The 16,257-nt window shown below is 34.9% G+C and overlaps 1 protein-coding gene across 11 annotated transcripts in view; it reads right to left on the reverse strand.

Moving 5' to 3' along the window:
• TOR1AIP1 (torsin 1A interacting protein 1) overlaps positions 1-16,257 on the reverse strand; it is a 56,219-nt gene that overhangs the window by 21,989 nt on the left and 17,973 nt on the right. For 10 of the 11 annotated variants that reach the window (XM_082465344.1, XM_082465347.1, XM_082465346.1 and 7 more), the window contains 5 exons: positions 7,089-7,130; positions 6,114-6,200; positions 3,226-3,282; positions 722-763; positions 111-179 (listed from right to left, as the gene is read on the reverse strand). In XM_082465344.1, coding sequence (XP_082321470.1) covers positions 111-179; positions 722-763; positions 3,226-3,282; positions 6,114-6,200; positions 7,089-7,130 — 297 coding nt within the window. The remainder of the gene's footprint in view (positions 1-110; positions 180-721; positions 764-3,225; positions 3,283-6,113; positions 6,201-7,088; positions 7,131-16,257) is intronic. The other variant, XM_082465350.1, reaches the window with a different exon arrangement.

Genomic DNA, 16,257 nt, shown 5'->3' on the forward strand with positions numbered 1-16,257 from the left:
GTTTTATATGTTAAATAATCAAGAAAACAGCAAATAAACTTAAAATTACTTCAATAACAGGTAGTAATTTAAAAATTTCTTCAGTACCAGGTAGAGATTTATCAACTTACTTTGCATCCTAGTCCTTATTCTCGTGCTTTGTTCAACCCATTCCTGAGAATTTTTTTGATATCCCGAGCCTGAGACAAATATATATATCAAGATATCATTTCACATACTTTGAAAATGTATACTATACCTCAATGTTATAAGCTAAATTTATCAGAAAGGCAAAACAAATTTGGCGAGGAAAACAACCAAAGCAATAGGTTCAAAAGTAAAAGATAATGTCAAAGGATCACATTAGTGAGGATGAGCCACTTCCCGCAGCAAAAAAGGCAGCAAATAAATACATAATCTCCTAACAGACAAAACTATGTACAAGTCCTTTGCTATGGTCTATGACTGCATTTATTAACACTTGAACTTCATTAACACTTTGGTGTTAATTAAGAAGAAAAAGGTTAACCATTTACTTTTTTAAATAAATTATTTTCAGGAAAGTAGTCCTAAACATATTTCTACATCACAAAGTACCAATATTACATACAGTATCAACTCGTGGTGGATTAAAAGGCAAAGAGGGTAAAATGACTTTGAATCCTATTCAAATTTTTGTTGGCAGAGTAAGACTGGGCTAGAACTGGTTGATTGATAAAAGAATAGACAACCAACCACTTACTTAGCACTAATGGTTGCTTATCAAAAGCTGTGAAGTCTCGACCTGAAACAGAAAACAGAGATAAGGTCATAGAAAACGAAGAACGGAAATAAAAACAATGAAGATGTTCCATAAACATTTTACTTGTTTACTACTGACACCAAAAACAAAAACAAACAAAAAAAATCAAACCTTTCTTTCATCAGTCCCAAACATATACAATATGTATGTATTTTCCCTTTTCTAAACTTCAAAATGTTCAGGAATTGGATAATAAGAAGCCAGCTTTAAGAGCAACTCCATCAAAATAAAAGCTAAATGTACTGAATGTTTACCAGGTACCAAGTATAATTTTATCAACTCTCACACTTTATGTGGTAGATACTATTATTCCTATTTTACAAATAAGTAAACTGAAATTGATAATTTTCCCCAAGATTACATATGTAAAAGGTAGTAGGACTGAGATATAAACCCAGGCAGTTCATATATAACGGTATATACTATATAAGCAAATTTGTGAACACCGAAAAGTAGTTATGCGGTGCAAGATGCTACTTCATGTTTTGGGATGGTATTTAAGGACAACTGTAAAATGATACAATGGGATAATCAGAAAATGTTATTACAAACAATTATAACATGGTAAATTTGCAAATCTGCCCTGAAGAAACAAGTTACTTCTAGCTACTGATACAAGTAGCAATATAAATTTATGTTCAACTTATTTTCTGACTAAAAATGCAGTATGTGCTGGCTGTAACAGAAATGCACCATTCTAGAAATGCATAACCTAAAAATTCATTAATATCTATTAAGTGCCTATTACGTGCAAAACATTGTAGGAAAACCATGGTGAATAAGACAGATGTATATTCCAGATTTGTTTTCAGTGTACACTAACAAAGAACGTTTTAAAAAACTAGACACACTTTTTTGTATTGTCTTTCATTGACTCTGTGAAGTAATTTTTTAAAAATACCTTTGCTTTAGGGCTGCATCTTAGAATCAGTGGTATGACACAGTTTAACTGGATGGTTTTCTTTCTCAGTGATACATAAAAGCAATGGCATTTTAGATTCAAGGAAATATATACCTAATTGTATACAAACAACTCATTTTCCATAACTGAAAAGTATACCATTGCATAAGTATAGCATAATTAATATAGGGAAACACATTTCAGAGCTTCCAAAGATCAAAGATTTAGAATAACAAAGGGCAAACATATAAGATAATCCAGAGAGTAATTTTCCATAAATGACTGATTTTTGTTTCAGCTGCTTTTGTTTTGTCTCAGTTTAAATTCCAAACCCAGAACCTACTAAAAACTAAAAAAAATATATATATACACATATATAAAGTGGAATCCTATGAACACAGTAATTATAAAACAGATTTCCAAAGACTTTTTCTTTAAAAATAGTCTCATATTTTTAAAATGGTATTGTGGAAGGAAAAAAAAGTTCTTGAAGATTTTACATTCCAGGATATTTTTGGTTGACTAATAATTAATTTGAACTCTGGGACTTGATTTAAAAACGGAAAAAGAAAAAACAGTGTAATTTCTGCTTAACCTAAGAGATACATATCCATTGTAGATAATCTGCAAAATATAGAAAAAAAGGAAATGAAAAATGTCAACAATTCTACCATCCTGAACAAACACTGTTGGCATTTTAGTGTATTACTTCCCATTCTTTTCATGTGTGTTACGTTTTCTCAATATTTTATTACGAAAATTTTCAAAGTTGTAAGCCAGGCTGTAAGACTTTTATATACGCACCAACTAACTTACCATTAACTTTTTACTTTACCTGATTTACCAGTTATTTATTCATCCTTCTAAACTTTCACAACACAGTTTAAATCATACCATATAAATAGGCTCAAACTACTGTATTAGTTAATTAAACTAAAACAATCAACAAATTTATATTGCAAACAAGGACATTCAACAAATCAAAGAAAGCAGTAGTTTTTTGTTTTTTTAAAATTCAGAATCAAGGTTGGGTCCAGAGGTGATTAACTCAAGAAGCAAATTCAAGATGCAAGATGAGGTTTTTTTTTAGTATTCACTATACCTCTTTTTCAACATTTTACATTAAACTGCAAAAGAAGATCTTCAAAAATAAGAATAGCGGGCTTCCCTGGTGGCGCAGTGGTTGAGAGTCTGCCTGCCAACGCGGGGGACACGGGTTCGAGCCCTGGTCTGGGAGGATCCCACATGCCGCGGAGCAACTAGGCCCGTGAGCCACAACTACTGAGCCTGTGCGTCTGGAGCCTGTGCTCTGCAACAAGAGAGGCTGCGACAGTGAAAGGCCCGTGCACGGCGATGAAGAGTGGCCCCCGCTTGCCGCAACTGGAGAAAGCCCTCGCACAGAAACGAAGACCCAACACAGACAAAAATAGATAAATAAATAAAAATTAAAAAAAAAAAAAAAAAAAAAAAAAAAAAAATAAGAATAGCATTTGACCACACCCACAGGTAGACTTTTAAGAGTAAAAATCATGGTTTTACTTACTTTGTGATGACTGCCAAAGTGATTCTGGATATTGACTTGATGATCTGGTGGTTTGGTCTAAAAACAAAAAAGAAATATAGTATACTATAAAGCATATTTAACTTTCTAAGTGCACATTTAACCAGAGAACGATGAGTAGTCAAAAGAGCAAAAATATTCAGATAAACCCCAGGGAATTCAACACTTGAATGTATAATTTATTTTAAAAAATAGTTTCTAAAGGGTCAAGTTATGTCTAAAAAATTAATTATCTGTCTTTTCTTTTTAAAGAGAAAAAAAGATATAGAGAATGGCTTGAGGTAAAGAAGATAATGAACCTTTGCGCTGGGGAAAATCTTGAAAGTTTACAATAATGGATCTTCTGGAAATCATCACTATCCATTTTGTCTTAAATTTTTCTTGCAAGTGGTCGATATGTATTTTAGCCTTCCCTTCTTAAAAATCTTAATTTTTTTTCAGTTAAAAGTGGAATTTATAACAAAGTATGTCTAAAAGCAGTCAGACTGCTATCTTGGAGGCAAAAGCATTTGACACAACCAGGTGGTGGTTAAGTATTTTTGTTGGTGTACTCCTATAACTAAAAAAATTTTGAGCATCCATCTCCAAAATATATTTTTAATATTATATACAAGCATTACTAAAATAATATATTAACTAATGTGTTGTATATATTATAAAACAAACTAAAATAGACATTTTAAATGGATGAAATAAAAGATGTATATACACTAAATTCTAATATTTTCCTCCTGCACTCCAGTGGATCTTCTAGTACCTCTTCGGTAATAACTGGCCCAGAAGACAATCTAGAAAGATCAGTATTCTTTTTAATATGCCTCACATCTTTGTTCTTTAGCTAGAGTTTTCTTCTGTATGGGGTATGCCTGCTTCAATAAGAATTTATTAGAATTCAAAAGGGATCACAGAGCCTGGGGTTTATGTAGCTTCAAAGAGCCGCACTGGTAGCAATGGCATCAAGCTACTGGCTATATGATTCATGACTTAATTAGTCTCTAATTTTTAGAGCTGTATGTATGCATATATGAAAACTAACAACAGCACTCAATTTGAGTGTCTACTATGTGCTAGGTACTCTCTAAGTAATTAAACCTCACAACAACCCAGATGAGGGAACTGAGTAACAGAGAAGTTAATCAATTGCCTGAGGGCACAAACCTAGTAGTGGAAGAGTGAAACCCAGTGTAACTCCAGAGCCCAAGATCTTAACCACTACGCTAGAGTGTTGCATATCTCCTTTGGGATTTCTGTATCAAGAAAGAATGGTGGGGCTTCCCTGGTGGCGCAGTGGTTGAGAGTCTGCCTGCCAATGCAGGAGACACGGGTTCGAGCCCTGGTCTGGGAAGATCCCACATGCCGCGGAGCAACTAGGCCCGTGAGCCACAATCACTGAGCCTGCGCGTCTGGAGCTTGTGCTCCGCAACAAGAGAGGCCGCGATAGTGAGAGGCCTGCGCACCGTGATGAAGAGTGGCCCCCACTTGCCGCAACTAGAGAAAGCCCTCGCACAGAAACGAAGACCCAACACAGCCAAAAATAAATAAATTAATTAATTTAAAAAAAAAAAAAAAAGAAAGAATGGTGAGGGACTACCCTGGTGGTCCTGTGGTTAACACTCTGAGCTCCCAATGCAGGGGGCCCGGGTTCGATCCCTGGTCAGGGAATTAGATCCCGCATGCTGCAACTAAAGATCCCACATGCGGCAATAAAGATCCTGTGTGCCGCAACTAAGACCTGGCATGGCCAAATAAATAAATAAATATTAAAAAAAAAAAAAAAAAAGAATGGGGAAAAATGAGGAAGGGTGGGAAATATGTAGAATAAATGCACATAAACAGCTTCTGAGCTTATTTTTAAAATGGAATGATTAAGTAAAACATAGGAATTACAGAAATTCTCAAAAGGTGGTGAGGGGTAAGTAGAGACTTACTCTTTAATGGAACTAAAATATAAAATTATTTATTATTTACACTGTTTACAAATTTGATCAGCACCCTCGTAAGTCTCAAGTTGGTATTTTTTTCTCTTCAGTCGATTCTTTCCTTGAATAAACTTAAACATCAATTCACACGAACAATCAGAAATTGTTATTGCTAACTGGATGTGAATTTGAACAATTCAGAGATAAAAGCAGTAATCTAAGTTTATTAAAACTTCCTAAAAGCTAACTAACACTCCTGATAGTGTAGTGAGTCAATGCCAGTGTGATCAGTTTCCGTATAAAAATTTTTTTAAATTTTTAATTTAATTTAATTTTTATTTATTTATTTTTGGTTGCATGGGGTCTTCGTTGCTGCACGCGGGCTTTCTCTAGTTGCGGTGAGCGGGGGCTACTCTTTGTTGTGGTGCACAGGTTTCTCACTGCAGTGGCTTCTCTTGTTCCAGAGCATGGGCTCTAGGTGAGCGGGCTTCAGTAGTTGTGGCTCGCGGGCTCTAGAGCACAGGCTCAGTAGTTGTGGCACGCAGGCTTAGTTGCTCCACAGCATGTGGGATCTTCCCGGAGCAGCGCTCGAACCAGTGTCTCCTGCATTGGCAGGCAGATTCTTAACCACTGCGCCACCAGGGAAGTCCCTCTATAAAATTTTTTTTTAAATCACGAATAACTCTTCTTTTGAGCACAAAAATATCTTATGTTCCATGAACAACAAAGCAAGGTAAAAGTGATTTGTTTGTTTAAATATTACATTACTAATCAGATGTATACATGGAATCAGTAATTTTAAAAAATGTTTAAAAGCACACTTTTTAAAAAGTAGTTTTAATAAATACTTTAAAATACTTTTTAAAAAAGCAAATTCGCAGAATACCTTTACACTTTAACTAAAAATATAGCTCCTAAGATAAGAGTCATATGTACATAAAGCAATGTTACCTCCAGACTCAACAGAATCCCCGGATCTGACCTTAACAACCGTAACATCACTGTCAGAGCTGTCTTGATCATTTTCCTCCATTTCCCCTAAAAAGAAATAAAAATATACTAGTATAGTCTTTATTCTAAGGCTCTAAAGATCTGGATTAAAAAATAAAAACAAGTAATTCAACATTAAAATGAAGCCTTTTAAATAATTGGATATAGAATTGCTATTTATTATGCTTACTATCCTGAGTCACAAAGTTCTAAATAAGCTAAAATTGAGCTCATTTATTTTATTTTCTCTGAGGTAAATAATTATATCCCAAACGAATATTCAATAAGATTATAATGTAGAGTCGAAAAGTAAACAAATGAACATTAAATAGAAGAAAAGTTTTACCTTATGGGGAGGAAAAGTACATATAGTTAGTGTATATAGTTAGTGTATAAATTCAGACAAGATTAGTATATGCATTAGTATATTAGTATATACTAATATGCATTAGTATATGCACATATATGCAAACACATATGCATATGTGTTTGCATATATGTGTGTGTGTTTGCAAACAGGGTGTGTGGATACATACACCCGTATACAAACATTTCAGTATGCAGGTGACTAATCTCAGATTATGGTGAACTTAAAAATGGACTAAATTTTACTGTACTATTCAAACATAGACTGGTTATGAGAATTTGAAAACTGATTATTTTAATACCATACTCAAAGGCCAGCACATGCCAGAAACGGAAAATATTAGCTTTGCTTAAATTAACTCAAACAGACAAAAGATGCTTAAAATGCACAGAAAGGCTATCATTCTATCCTATTTTACCTGTCCATTTAACGGCTCAGATAAGCATGAATTTTTTTTTCCAAAAAGACACTATTTTCTGCTCTCTCTCTTAAGTATTTAGCAAAATTGCTTCTAATCTTAACAACAAAAAGATTTAGAATATATTGCATGATATTTTAAGAGAAAATACCTTCTTCTGAGAAATTGACCTTCTGTTGGACACTGGTGGCTTCTAGAAGAGAGAAGCATACATGTTGTATGTAACATCATAAGCCAAAGCTCAGGAATAAATAAAAGCATCTAATTTAGGAAAGTGAATATTACATCACACCAATTAAACTTTTTTTTGTTAAATTATAAAAAAAAAGAATCAATTAATTCCCTTTACATTATTTCAGGAATAAGTCTGCTACAAACTAGAATCAGAAAGAGTTTACTGTTCCTTCACCCAGAGGTCTATTTGTATTATAAAATGTAACCTGTGTTTGCAGAAAACATGAAACTCTATGTTGATAAATACAGTCCCTAAAGGTTTACTGTATTCTTATTCTCATATCTGCTAGATTCCCTATACTCTTTTGAAAAGCCAACCACACCAGGAGAGTTGAAAAACCAGTTCTTTAATGCATCAGTGCATCCAAAGAGGATGTAAGAAAGGTAAAGAAACTCTCCTAGTTCCAGCAGGTCCACATACACCACTATTTCTCAGAGCCAGAGAATCTGGACAAAGATAAACGAGCAAAATGTGTCAAACAAATGCAGTATTTTTACATCGGCTATTCTGACTTTTATTTTTGTATTTTTGGCCGCGCCCCGCAGCTTATGGTATCTTAGTTCCCCAACCAGGGATCGAACCCAGACCCTCGGCAGTGGAAGCGCAGAGTCCTAACCACTGGACCACCAGGGAATTCTGTGATTTTTTTTTTTTTAAATAAAGGAAGATATACCCAAATGCAAGCATTGCACAATTGGGCTAAAATACTGCTGAATGATCATATGAGAGGTAGTATGTTCCACAAAGCTGAAAATTTGTGTTTGCTTTCAGATTTTCCTCTATTGATTTTAACCCCTATTTGCTTTACAAAAGAAAAAAAACACTGTACTGTAGAAGGCAACTACCAAAACATTATATGGTGAATTTGGAAATACTTTTTAAAAATCAGTTTAATTAGATTGGTATAATACTAGTCAAACTACTCTTACTCAATAGTGGCAAGTGCAAATCAGTATTTGCCAACATTTTTGCTATAAAAAAAATTAACCCTGAGAAAATTGCTAGTAATACTATGCTACTCTTTCCTTAGAAGGACTGTCCTTTCATTTTATCTTTTTTCTCCAAGCAGAAAAATGGAAAGTCAAACTTGTCTTAGTGCTATTCCCTTAAAATTTGTTAATATTTCCATTCACATAAAAAGGTATTGTTCCCTTTTTGAAGTTTTGTTTTCTAAGTGCATAACTATTACAGTATTTCTTTTTTGGACAGCTGTTTTGCTTTATTCATTTATACAACTATTCACATAGCATGCAAACAAAAAATATTTTCTTAAGAGTCAATGGTCATGTCTTAGTTATTATTTTAATAATAGTAAGTCCTTAATATTTTCATGTTGCTAGTTAGTTTTCAAAAAACTTGATGTCTTTTCTGATTCCCATAATGTCATAAGGGAATACTATCATAGGTAAGGCTCAAAGATACTAAGTGAATTGTCTAAGGGTGTCAGGACTAACAAGTGACAAAAAAGGACTTGAATACAGACTCTTCTGATTTCTAGTCTACTACCCTTCTACCACTGCATCAGTTTTGTTCATAATGGCACATAGTAAGCACTCAGTAATTTGTTTAAATTTATTTTTAAATTAATTTTTTAAATTCATTTTTAAAAGCAGTTTAAGATTCATGAAATTGAGAGGGAGAGAGATTTCCCATATGCTCCCTGCGCCCAGACATGCATAGTCTTCCCCATTACCAACATTCCTATCAGAGTGGTACATTTGTCACAACTGATGAACCTATATAGACACATCGTAATCACCCAAAGACCATAATTTACATAACAGCTCAATCTTGATGTTGTACCTTCTATGGGTTTAGACAAATGTATAATGACATGTACCCACCATTATGATATCATAGAGTACTTTCACTGTCCTAGAAATCTTCTGTGCTCTACCTATATTCATTGCTCCCCCATCTCCCACCCCCACCCCAAACCCTTGGCAATCACTGATCTTTTTATTGTCTCAAGAGTTTTGCCTTTTCCAGGATATCATATAGTTGGAATCATACAGTATGTAGCCTCTTCAGATTGGCTTCTTTCACTTAGTAAGATTCACTTGAGGTTCCTCCATGTCTCTTCATGGCTTGATAGCTCTTAACACAATAATATCCCATTGTCTGGATGTTTATTTATCCACTCACCCATGGAAGGACATCTTGGTTGTTTCCAAGTTTTGGCAATCATGAATAAAGCTGCCAAACGTGTGTGCAGGTTTGTGTGTGGACATAAGTTTTCAACCCTTTTGGGTAAATATCAAGGAATGGGATTGCTGGATTGTATGGTAAGAGTATGTTTAGTTTTGTAAGAAACTGTAAAACTAACTTCAAAGTGGTTGGACCATCTTACATTCCCAACAGCAATGAATAGGATTTCCTGTTGCTTCACATCCACATAAGCATTTGGTGTTGTTAGCGTAGGTATGTAGTGGTATCTCGTTTTCAATTGCATTTCCCTGATGACATACAATGTAGAGCAACTTTTCAAACGTTTATTTGCCACCTGTATGTCTTCTTTGGTGAGGTGTCTGTTACGGACTTCAACCCATTCTTAAATCAAGTTGTTTTCTTATTGTTGAGTTTTAATAGTTCTTTGTATATTGTGGGTAACAGTCCTTTCTCAAATATGTCATTTGCAAATATTTGCTCGCAATCTGTGGCTTGCCTTCTCATTCCCTTGACATTGTCTTTTGCTGAGCAGAAGTTATAATTCTAACAAAGTTCAGCTTATCAGTTATTTCTTTCATGGATAATGCCTTTGGTTTATACCTAAAAAGGCATCACCATACCCAAGGTCACCTAGATTTTTCTCCTATGTAACCTTCTAGGAGTTTTATAGTTTTGTGTTTATATTTAGGTCTGTGATCTATTTTGAGTTAATTTTTGTGAAAGGTGTTAAGGTCTGTGTTCAGATTTTTTTTTTTTTTTTTTTTTGCATGTGGATGTCCAGTTGTCCCAGTACCATTGGTTGAAAAGACTCTCTGTTCCATTGTACTGCCTTTGCTCTTTTGTCAAAGATCAGTTAACTATATGTGGGTCTATTTACAGGCTCTTTATTCTATTCCAACGATCTACTTGTCTATTCTTTTGACAATACCACATTGTCTCAATTACTGTAGCTTTAGGTTTAGTTTAGCTTGAGGCTGAGTACTGTCCTACTTTATTCTTCCAATATTGTGTTAGCTATTCTGGGTCTTTTGTTTCTCCATACAAACTTTAGGACTAATTTGTTGATATCCATGAATTAACTTGCTGGGATTTTGATTGGTGTTGCATTGAATCTACAGATTAAGTTGGGAAGAAATGACACCTTGACAATATTGAGTCCTCCTATCCATAAACATGGAATATCTCCCCATTTATTTAGCAGTTCTTTGATTTCATTCATCAAAGCTCTGTAGTTTTTTTCATATAGATCTTGTACATATTTTGTTAGATTTATATCTAAGTATTACATGTTGGGGTATGCTAATGGTAATTATATTGTGTTTTTATTTTCAAGTATCTCTTATTCACTACTGGTATATAAGACAGTGCTTGACTTTTGTCCATTAACCTTGTATCCTACAACTTTGCATGACTGCATAAGTTCCAGAAGGTTTTTTGTCCATTCTCTTGGATTTTCTACATAGACAATCATGTCATCTGTGAATAAAGACAGTTGTATTTCTTCCTTCCCAATCTGTATACCTTTTATTTCCTTTGTCTTATTGCATTAGCTAGAACTTCCAGCACAATATTGAAAACGTGTGAGCAAGGACATCCTTGCCTTGTACCTGATGTTAGTACAAAAGCTTCCAGTTTCTTACCATTATTACACGTTAGCTGTAGTTTCTGTAGATAGTCTTTATCAAGTTGACAAAGTTTACCTCTATTCCTAACTGAGGATTTTTATCATGAATGGGCGTTGGACTCTATCAAATGTTGTTTTCTGCATCTATTGATATGATCATATGATTTTTCCTTAGTCTGTTGTGTTGGATTATATGAATTGATTTTCAAATGTTAAACCAGCCTTGCACACCTGAGATAAATCCTATTTGGTTGTAGTGTATTAATTCTTTTCGTACTTTTAAAAATTTGATTTACTAACATTTTGTTGAAGGTTTTTGCATCTGTGTCCATGAGAATATTTTTTAAACATTTTTAAAAAAACTTTAATAACATTGATCTGTAAGTTTCATGTGTACAGCATTTTATTTCTACATCTATATACCCTACAATGTGCTCACAACCACAGACTTATTTTCTGGGACTTCCCTGGTGGCACAGTGGTTAAGAATCCGCCTGCCAATGCAGGGGACACGGGTTCGATCCCTGCTCCGGGAAGATACCACATGCAGCAGAGCAACTAAGCCCGTGTGCCACAACTACCGAGCCTGTGCTCTAGAGCCTGCAAGCCACAACTACTGAGCCTGTGTGCCACAACTACTGAAGCCCATGCACCACAACGAAGAGTAGCCCCCACTTGCTGCACCTAGAGAAAGCTCGTGCGCAGCAATGAAGACCCAATGCAGCCAAACATAGATAATAAACAAATAAATTTATTTAAAAAAACTTATTTTCCATCCATCACCATGCAGTTGATCCCCTCTACCCACTTCCCCTTCCCCACTGCCCCTTCCCCTCAGATAACCACTACTTTGTTCTATCTGCATGTTTGTTTTTGTTTGGTATGTTCATTTATTTTTAAATGTTTATTAGTTTTTTTACATTCCCCATATGAATGAAATCATATGTATGTCTTCCTCTGTCTGACTTAGCTCACTTAGCATAATGCCCTCAAGATCCATCCACACTGTCACAAATAGCAAAATTTCATCTTTTTTTATGGCTGGGTAGTATTCCATTGTATACATATACCACATCTTCTTTATCCATTCATCTGTTGATGGGCACTTGGGTTGTTTCCATACCTTGGCTATTGTAAATAATGCTGTGATGATTATAGGGGTGGGTGGTGGTGCAGATATCTCTTCAGATTAGTATCTTCATATTCTTTGGATAAATGTCCAGAAGTAGGATAGCTGGATCATATGGTAGTTCTATTCTCAATTTTTTGAGGAATCTCTAAATAGTCTTCCATAGTGACTGTACCAACTTACATTCCTACCAACAATGTATGCGGGTGTCCCTTTTCTCCATATCCTTGTCAACACTTGTTATTTCTTGCCTTTTTGAGAATTTTAACAGATGTGAGGTGATATCTCACTGTGATTTTGATTTGCATTTCCCTAATAATCAGTGATGTTGAACATTTTTTCATGTGCCAGTTAGCCATCTGTATGTCTTCTTAGGAAAAATGTCTATTCAGCTCCTATGCCCAATTTTTAATCAGGTTGTTTGGGTTTTTTTTGTTTTTGAGTTGTATGTGTTCTTCATATATTTTGGATATTAACCTCATATTTGATATGTCATTTGCAAATACTTTCTCCCATTCAGTATGTTGTCTTTTCATTCTATTGATGGTTTCCTTTGCTGAAGAAGCTTTTTAGCTCGATATAATCTCACTTGTTAAATTTTGCGTGTGTTTCCCCTGCATGAGGAGACGTATCTAGGAAGATACTGCGAAGACTGATGTCACAGAGCATATTGTCTCTGCTTCTTCTAGAAGTGTAGTTTCATCTTATATTCAAATATTTAGTCCATTTTGAGTTAGTTTTTGTGTATGGTTTGGTCTAGTTTCATTTTTCTGCATTTGGCTGTCCAGTTTTCCCAATACCATTAATTGAAGAGACTATCCTTTTTCCATTGTATGTTCATTGCTCCTTTGTCATAAATTAATTATCCATATGTGTGTGGGCTTATTTCTGGGTTCTCAATTGTGTTCCATTGATCTATATATGTTTTCCTGCCATAGCAACCATGCTGTTTCTATGTCTTTGTAGTATAGTTTGGAATCAGGGAGCGTGATACCTCCAGCTTTGTTCTTTTTTCTCAGGACTGCTTTGTCTACTAGGGGATTTTTGTGGTTCTATATAAGTTTTAAAATTTTTTGTTCTTTTCTGTGAAAAATGTTTTTGGGATTTTGATAGGGATTGCACTGAATCTGTAGTTTGCTTTAGGTAATAAGTACATTTTGACGATGTTAATTCTCCCAGTCCATGAGCATAGAATATCTTGCCATTTATTTGTGTCTTCTTCAATTCAACAGTGTCTTATATTTTTCACCGTACATGCCTTTTACCTCCATGATTAAATTTACTTCCAGGTATTTTATTATTTTTGTTGTAATTGTAAATGACATTGCTTTCTTTCTTTCCTTCTTCCTTTTTTTTTTTTTAACATTCTTATTGGAGTATGATTGCTTTACAATGGTGTGTTAGTTTCTGCTTTATAACAAAGTGAATCAGCTCTACATAAACAAATATCTCCATATCTACTCCCTCTTGCGTCTCCCTTCCACCCTCCCTATCCCACCCACATAGGTAGTCACAAAGCACCGAGCTGATCTCCCCGTGCTATGCACGCTGTTTCCTTAGTTGCTCTGAAGCATGTGGGATGCTCTTGGACCAGGGCTCAAACCCGTGTCCCCTGCATTGGCAGGCAGATTCTTAACCACTGCATCACCAGGGAAATCCCCAGATTTTTATATATTGATTTTATATCCTGCAACTTTACTGTATTCATTTATTATTTCTACTTCTTCCTTCCCAATTTGGACACCTTTTATTTCTTTTTTCTTATCTAATTGCTCTGGCTAGGACTTCCAATACTATGTTGAATAGGAGTGGTAAGAGTGCACATCCTTGTTTTATTCCTGATCTTAGAGGGATAGCTTTCAATTTTTCACCATGGAGTATCATGTTAGTTGTGGGTTTATCATATATGGCTTTTATTATGTTGAGGTATGCCCCTACTATACCAACTTTAGAATTATTATCATAAATCAGCATTGAACCTTGTTAAATGCTTTTTCTGCATCTACTGAGATGATCTTATGGCTTTTATCCTTCATTTTATTAAGGTGGTGTATCACAATGATTGATTTTATAATGTTGAACCATCCTTGAATGGAATAAATCCCACTTGATCATGGTGTAGAATCTTTTCGATATATTGTTGAATTCAGTTTGCTAATATTTTGTTCAGGATTTTTGCATCTATGTTCATCAGAGATACTGGATTGTAATTTTTTGTTGTTGTTATCAACCTCTGGTTTTGGTATCACGGTGACATTGGCCTCTTAACACATTATTGACCAGGGGATTGCTGCAGAAACTAACGCCTGTGGCGTCTCTGGTCAATAATGTATTAAAGTGAGTTAGGAAGTATCCCCTTCTTTTCAGTTTTTTTTTTAAATTTATTTATTTATTTATTTATTTTTGGCTGTGTTGGGTCTTCGTTTCTGTGCGAGGGCTTTCTCTAGTTGTGGCGAGCGGGGGCCACTCTTCATCGCGGTGCACGGGCCTCTCACTATCGCGGCCTCTGTGAGCACACGCTCCGGACACGCAGGCTCAGTAGTTGTGGCTCACGGGCCCGGTTGCTCCGCGGCATGTGGGATCTTCCCAGACCAGGCTCAAACCCGTGTCCCCTGCATTGGCAGGCAGATTCTCAACCACTGCACCACCAGGGAAGCCCTCTTTTCAGTTTTATGGAACAGTTTGAGAAGGATAGGTATTAAATCTTCATTGAATGTTTGGTAGAATTTGCCTGTGAAGCCATGTGGTCCTGGACTTTTGTTTTTGGGGAGTTCTTTGATTATTGTTTCAATCTCTGTACAAGTGATCAGTCTATTCAGATTTTCTATTTCTTCCTGATTCAGTCTTGGAAGGTTGTATGATTCTAAGATTTTGTCCATTTCTTCTAGGCTGTGCAATTTGTTGGTGTATAGCTGTTAATAATACTCTCTTAAAATCCTTTGTATTTCTGTGGTATCTGGTTTTTTTCCTCTTTTGTTTCTAATTTTATTTATCAGAGCCTTGTTGCTTTTTTCCTTAGTCAGTCTAGCTAACAGTTTGTCAATTTTATCTTTCCAAAGAACCAGTTCTTAGTTTCACTGATCTTTTCTACTGTCTTTTTAGTTTCTTATTTATTTCTGCTCTTATCTTTACTTTTTCCTTAATTATACTAACTTTGGGATTCGTTTGTTCTTCTTTTTCTAGTTTCTTTAGGTGTAAGGTTAGATTGTTTGAGACTTTTCCTGTTTCTTGAGGTAGACCTTATTGATATAAACTTCCCTCCTTGTAAAGCAACCATACTCCAATAAAAATTAATTAAAAAAAAAAGACATGGATGTACTCTGTAATGATCTATATGGGAAAAGAATCTTAAAAAAAAGTGGATATAGGTATAACAGATTCACTTTGCTGTAAACCTGAATCTAACACAACATTGTAAATCAACTATATTCCAATAAAAATAATTAAAAACAAAAATTAAAAAAAAAACCCTTCCCTCTTTTACTCCATCCCATAGATTTTGGTATATTGTATTTTCATTTACATTTGTTTTCAAGTAATTTTTATTTCTCCTTCTATTTCTTCATTGACCCAATAGTTGTTCAGTTTCCATATATTTGTAAGTTTTCTAGTTTTCTTCTTGTAGTTGATTTCTAGTTTCATTCCATTGTGATAAGAGAAGATGGCATATGACTTCAATCTTCTTAAATTTATGGAAACTTGTTTTGTGTCCCAACATATCGTCTATCCTTGAGAAAGCGCCACGTTCACTTGAGAAGAATGTATATTCTGCTGTGTTTGGATGGAACGTTCTTTAAAAATCTATCAACTCCATCTGGTCTAATGTTTCATTTAAGGCCAGTGTTTCCTTGTTGACTTTCTGTCTGAAAGATCTGTCTGTTATGTTATCACTGTTACGTCTTCTTGATAAATTGTCACTGTTATGTCTTCTTGATAAATTGTCTCCTTTATTATTATATACTGTTCATTTTTGTCTCCTGTTACCTTTTTTGGTTTGAAGTCTACTTTTTCTGATATGAGTATGGCTATACCAGCTTTCTTTTGGCTGCTATTTGCTTGATGTAACATCTTCCATCCCTTTACTTTTAGCCTATGTTTGTCTTTAGAGCTATGTTTTCTAGAGGAAACATATAGTTGTTTTTCAATCCATCCAGCCACTCTGT

This window comes from Balaenoptera physalus (genome assembly GCF_965194825.1).
Source record: "Balaenoptera physalus genome assembly, chromosome: 1".
NCBI lineage: Eukaryota > Metazoa > Chordata > Mammalia > Artiodactyla > Balaenopteridae > Balaenoptera > Balaenoptera physalus.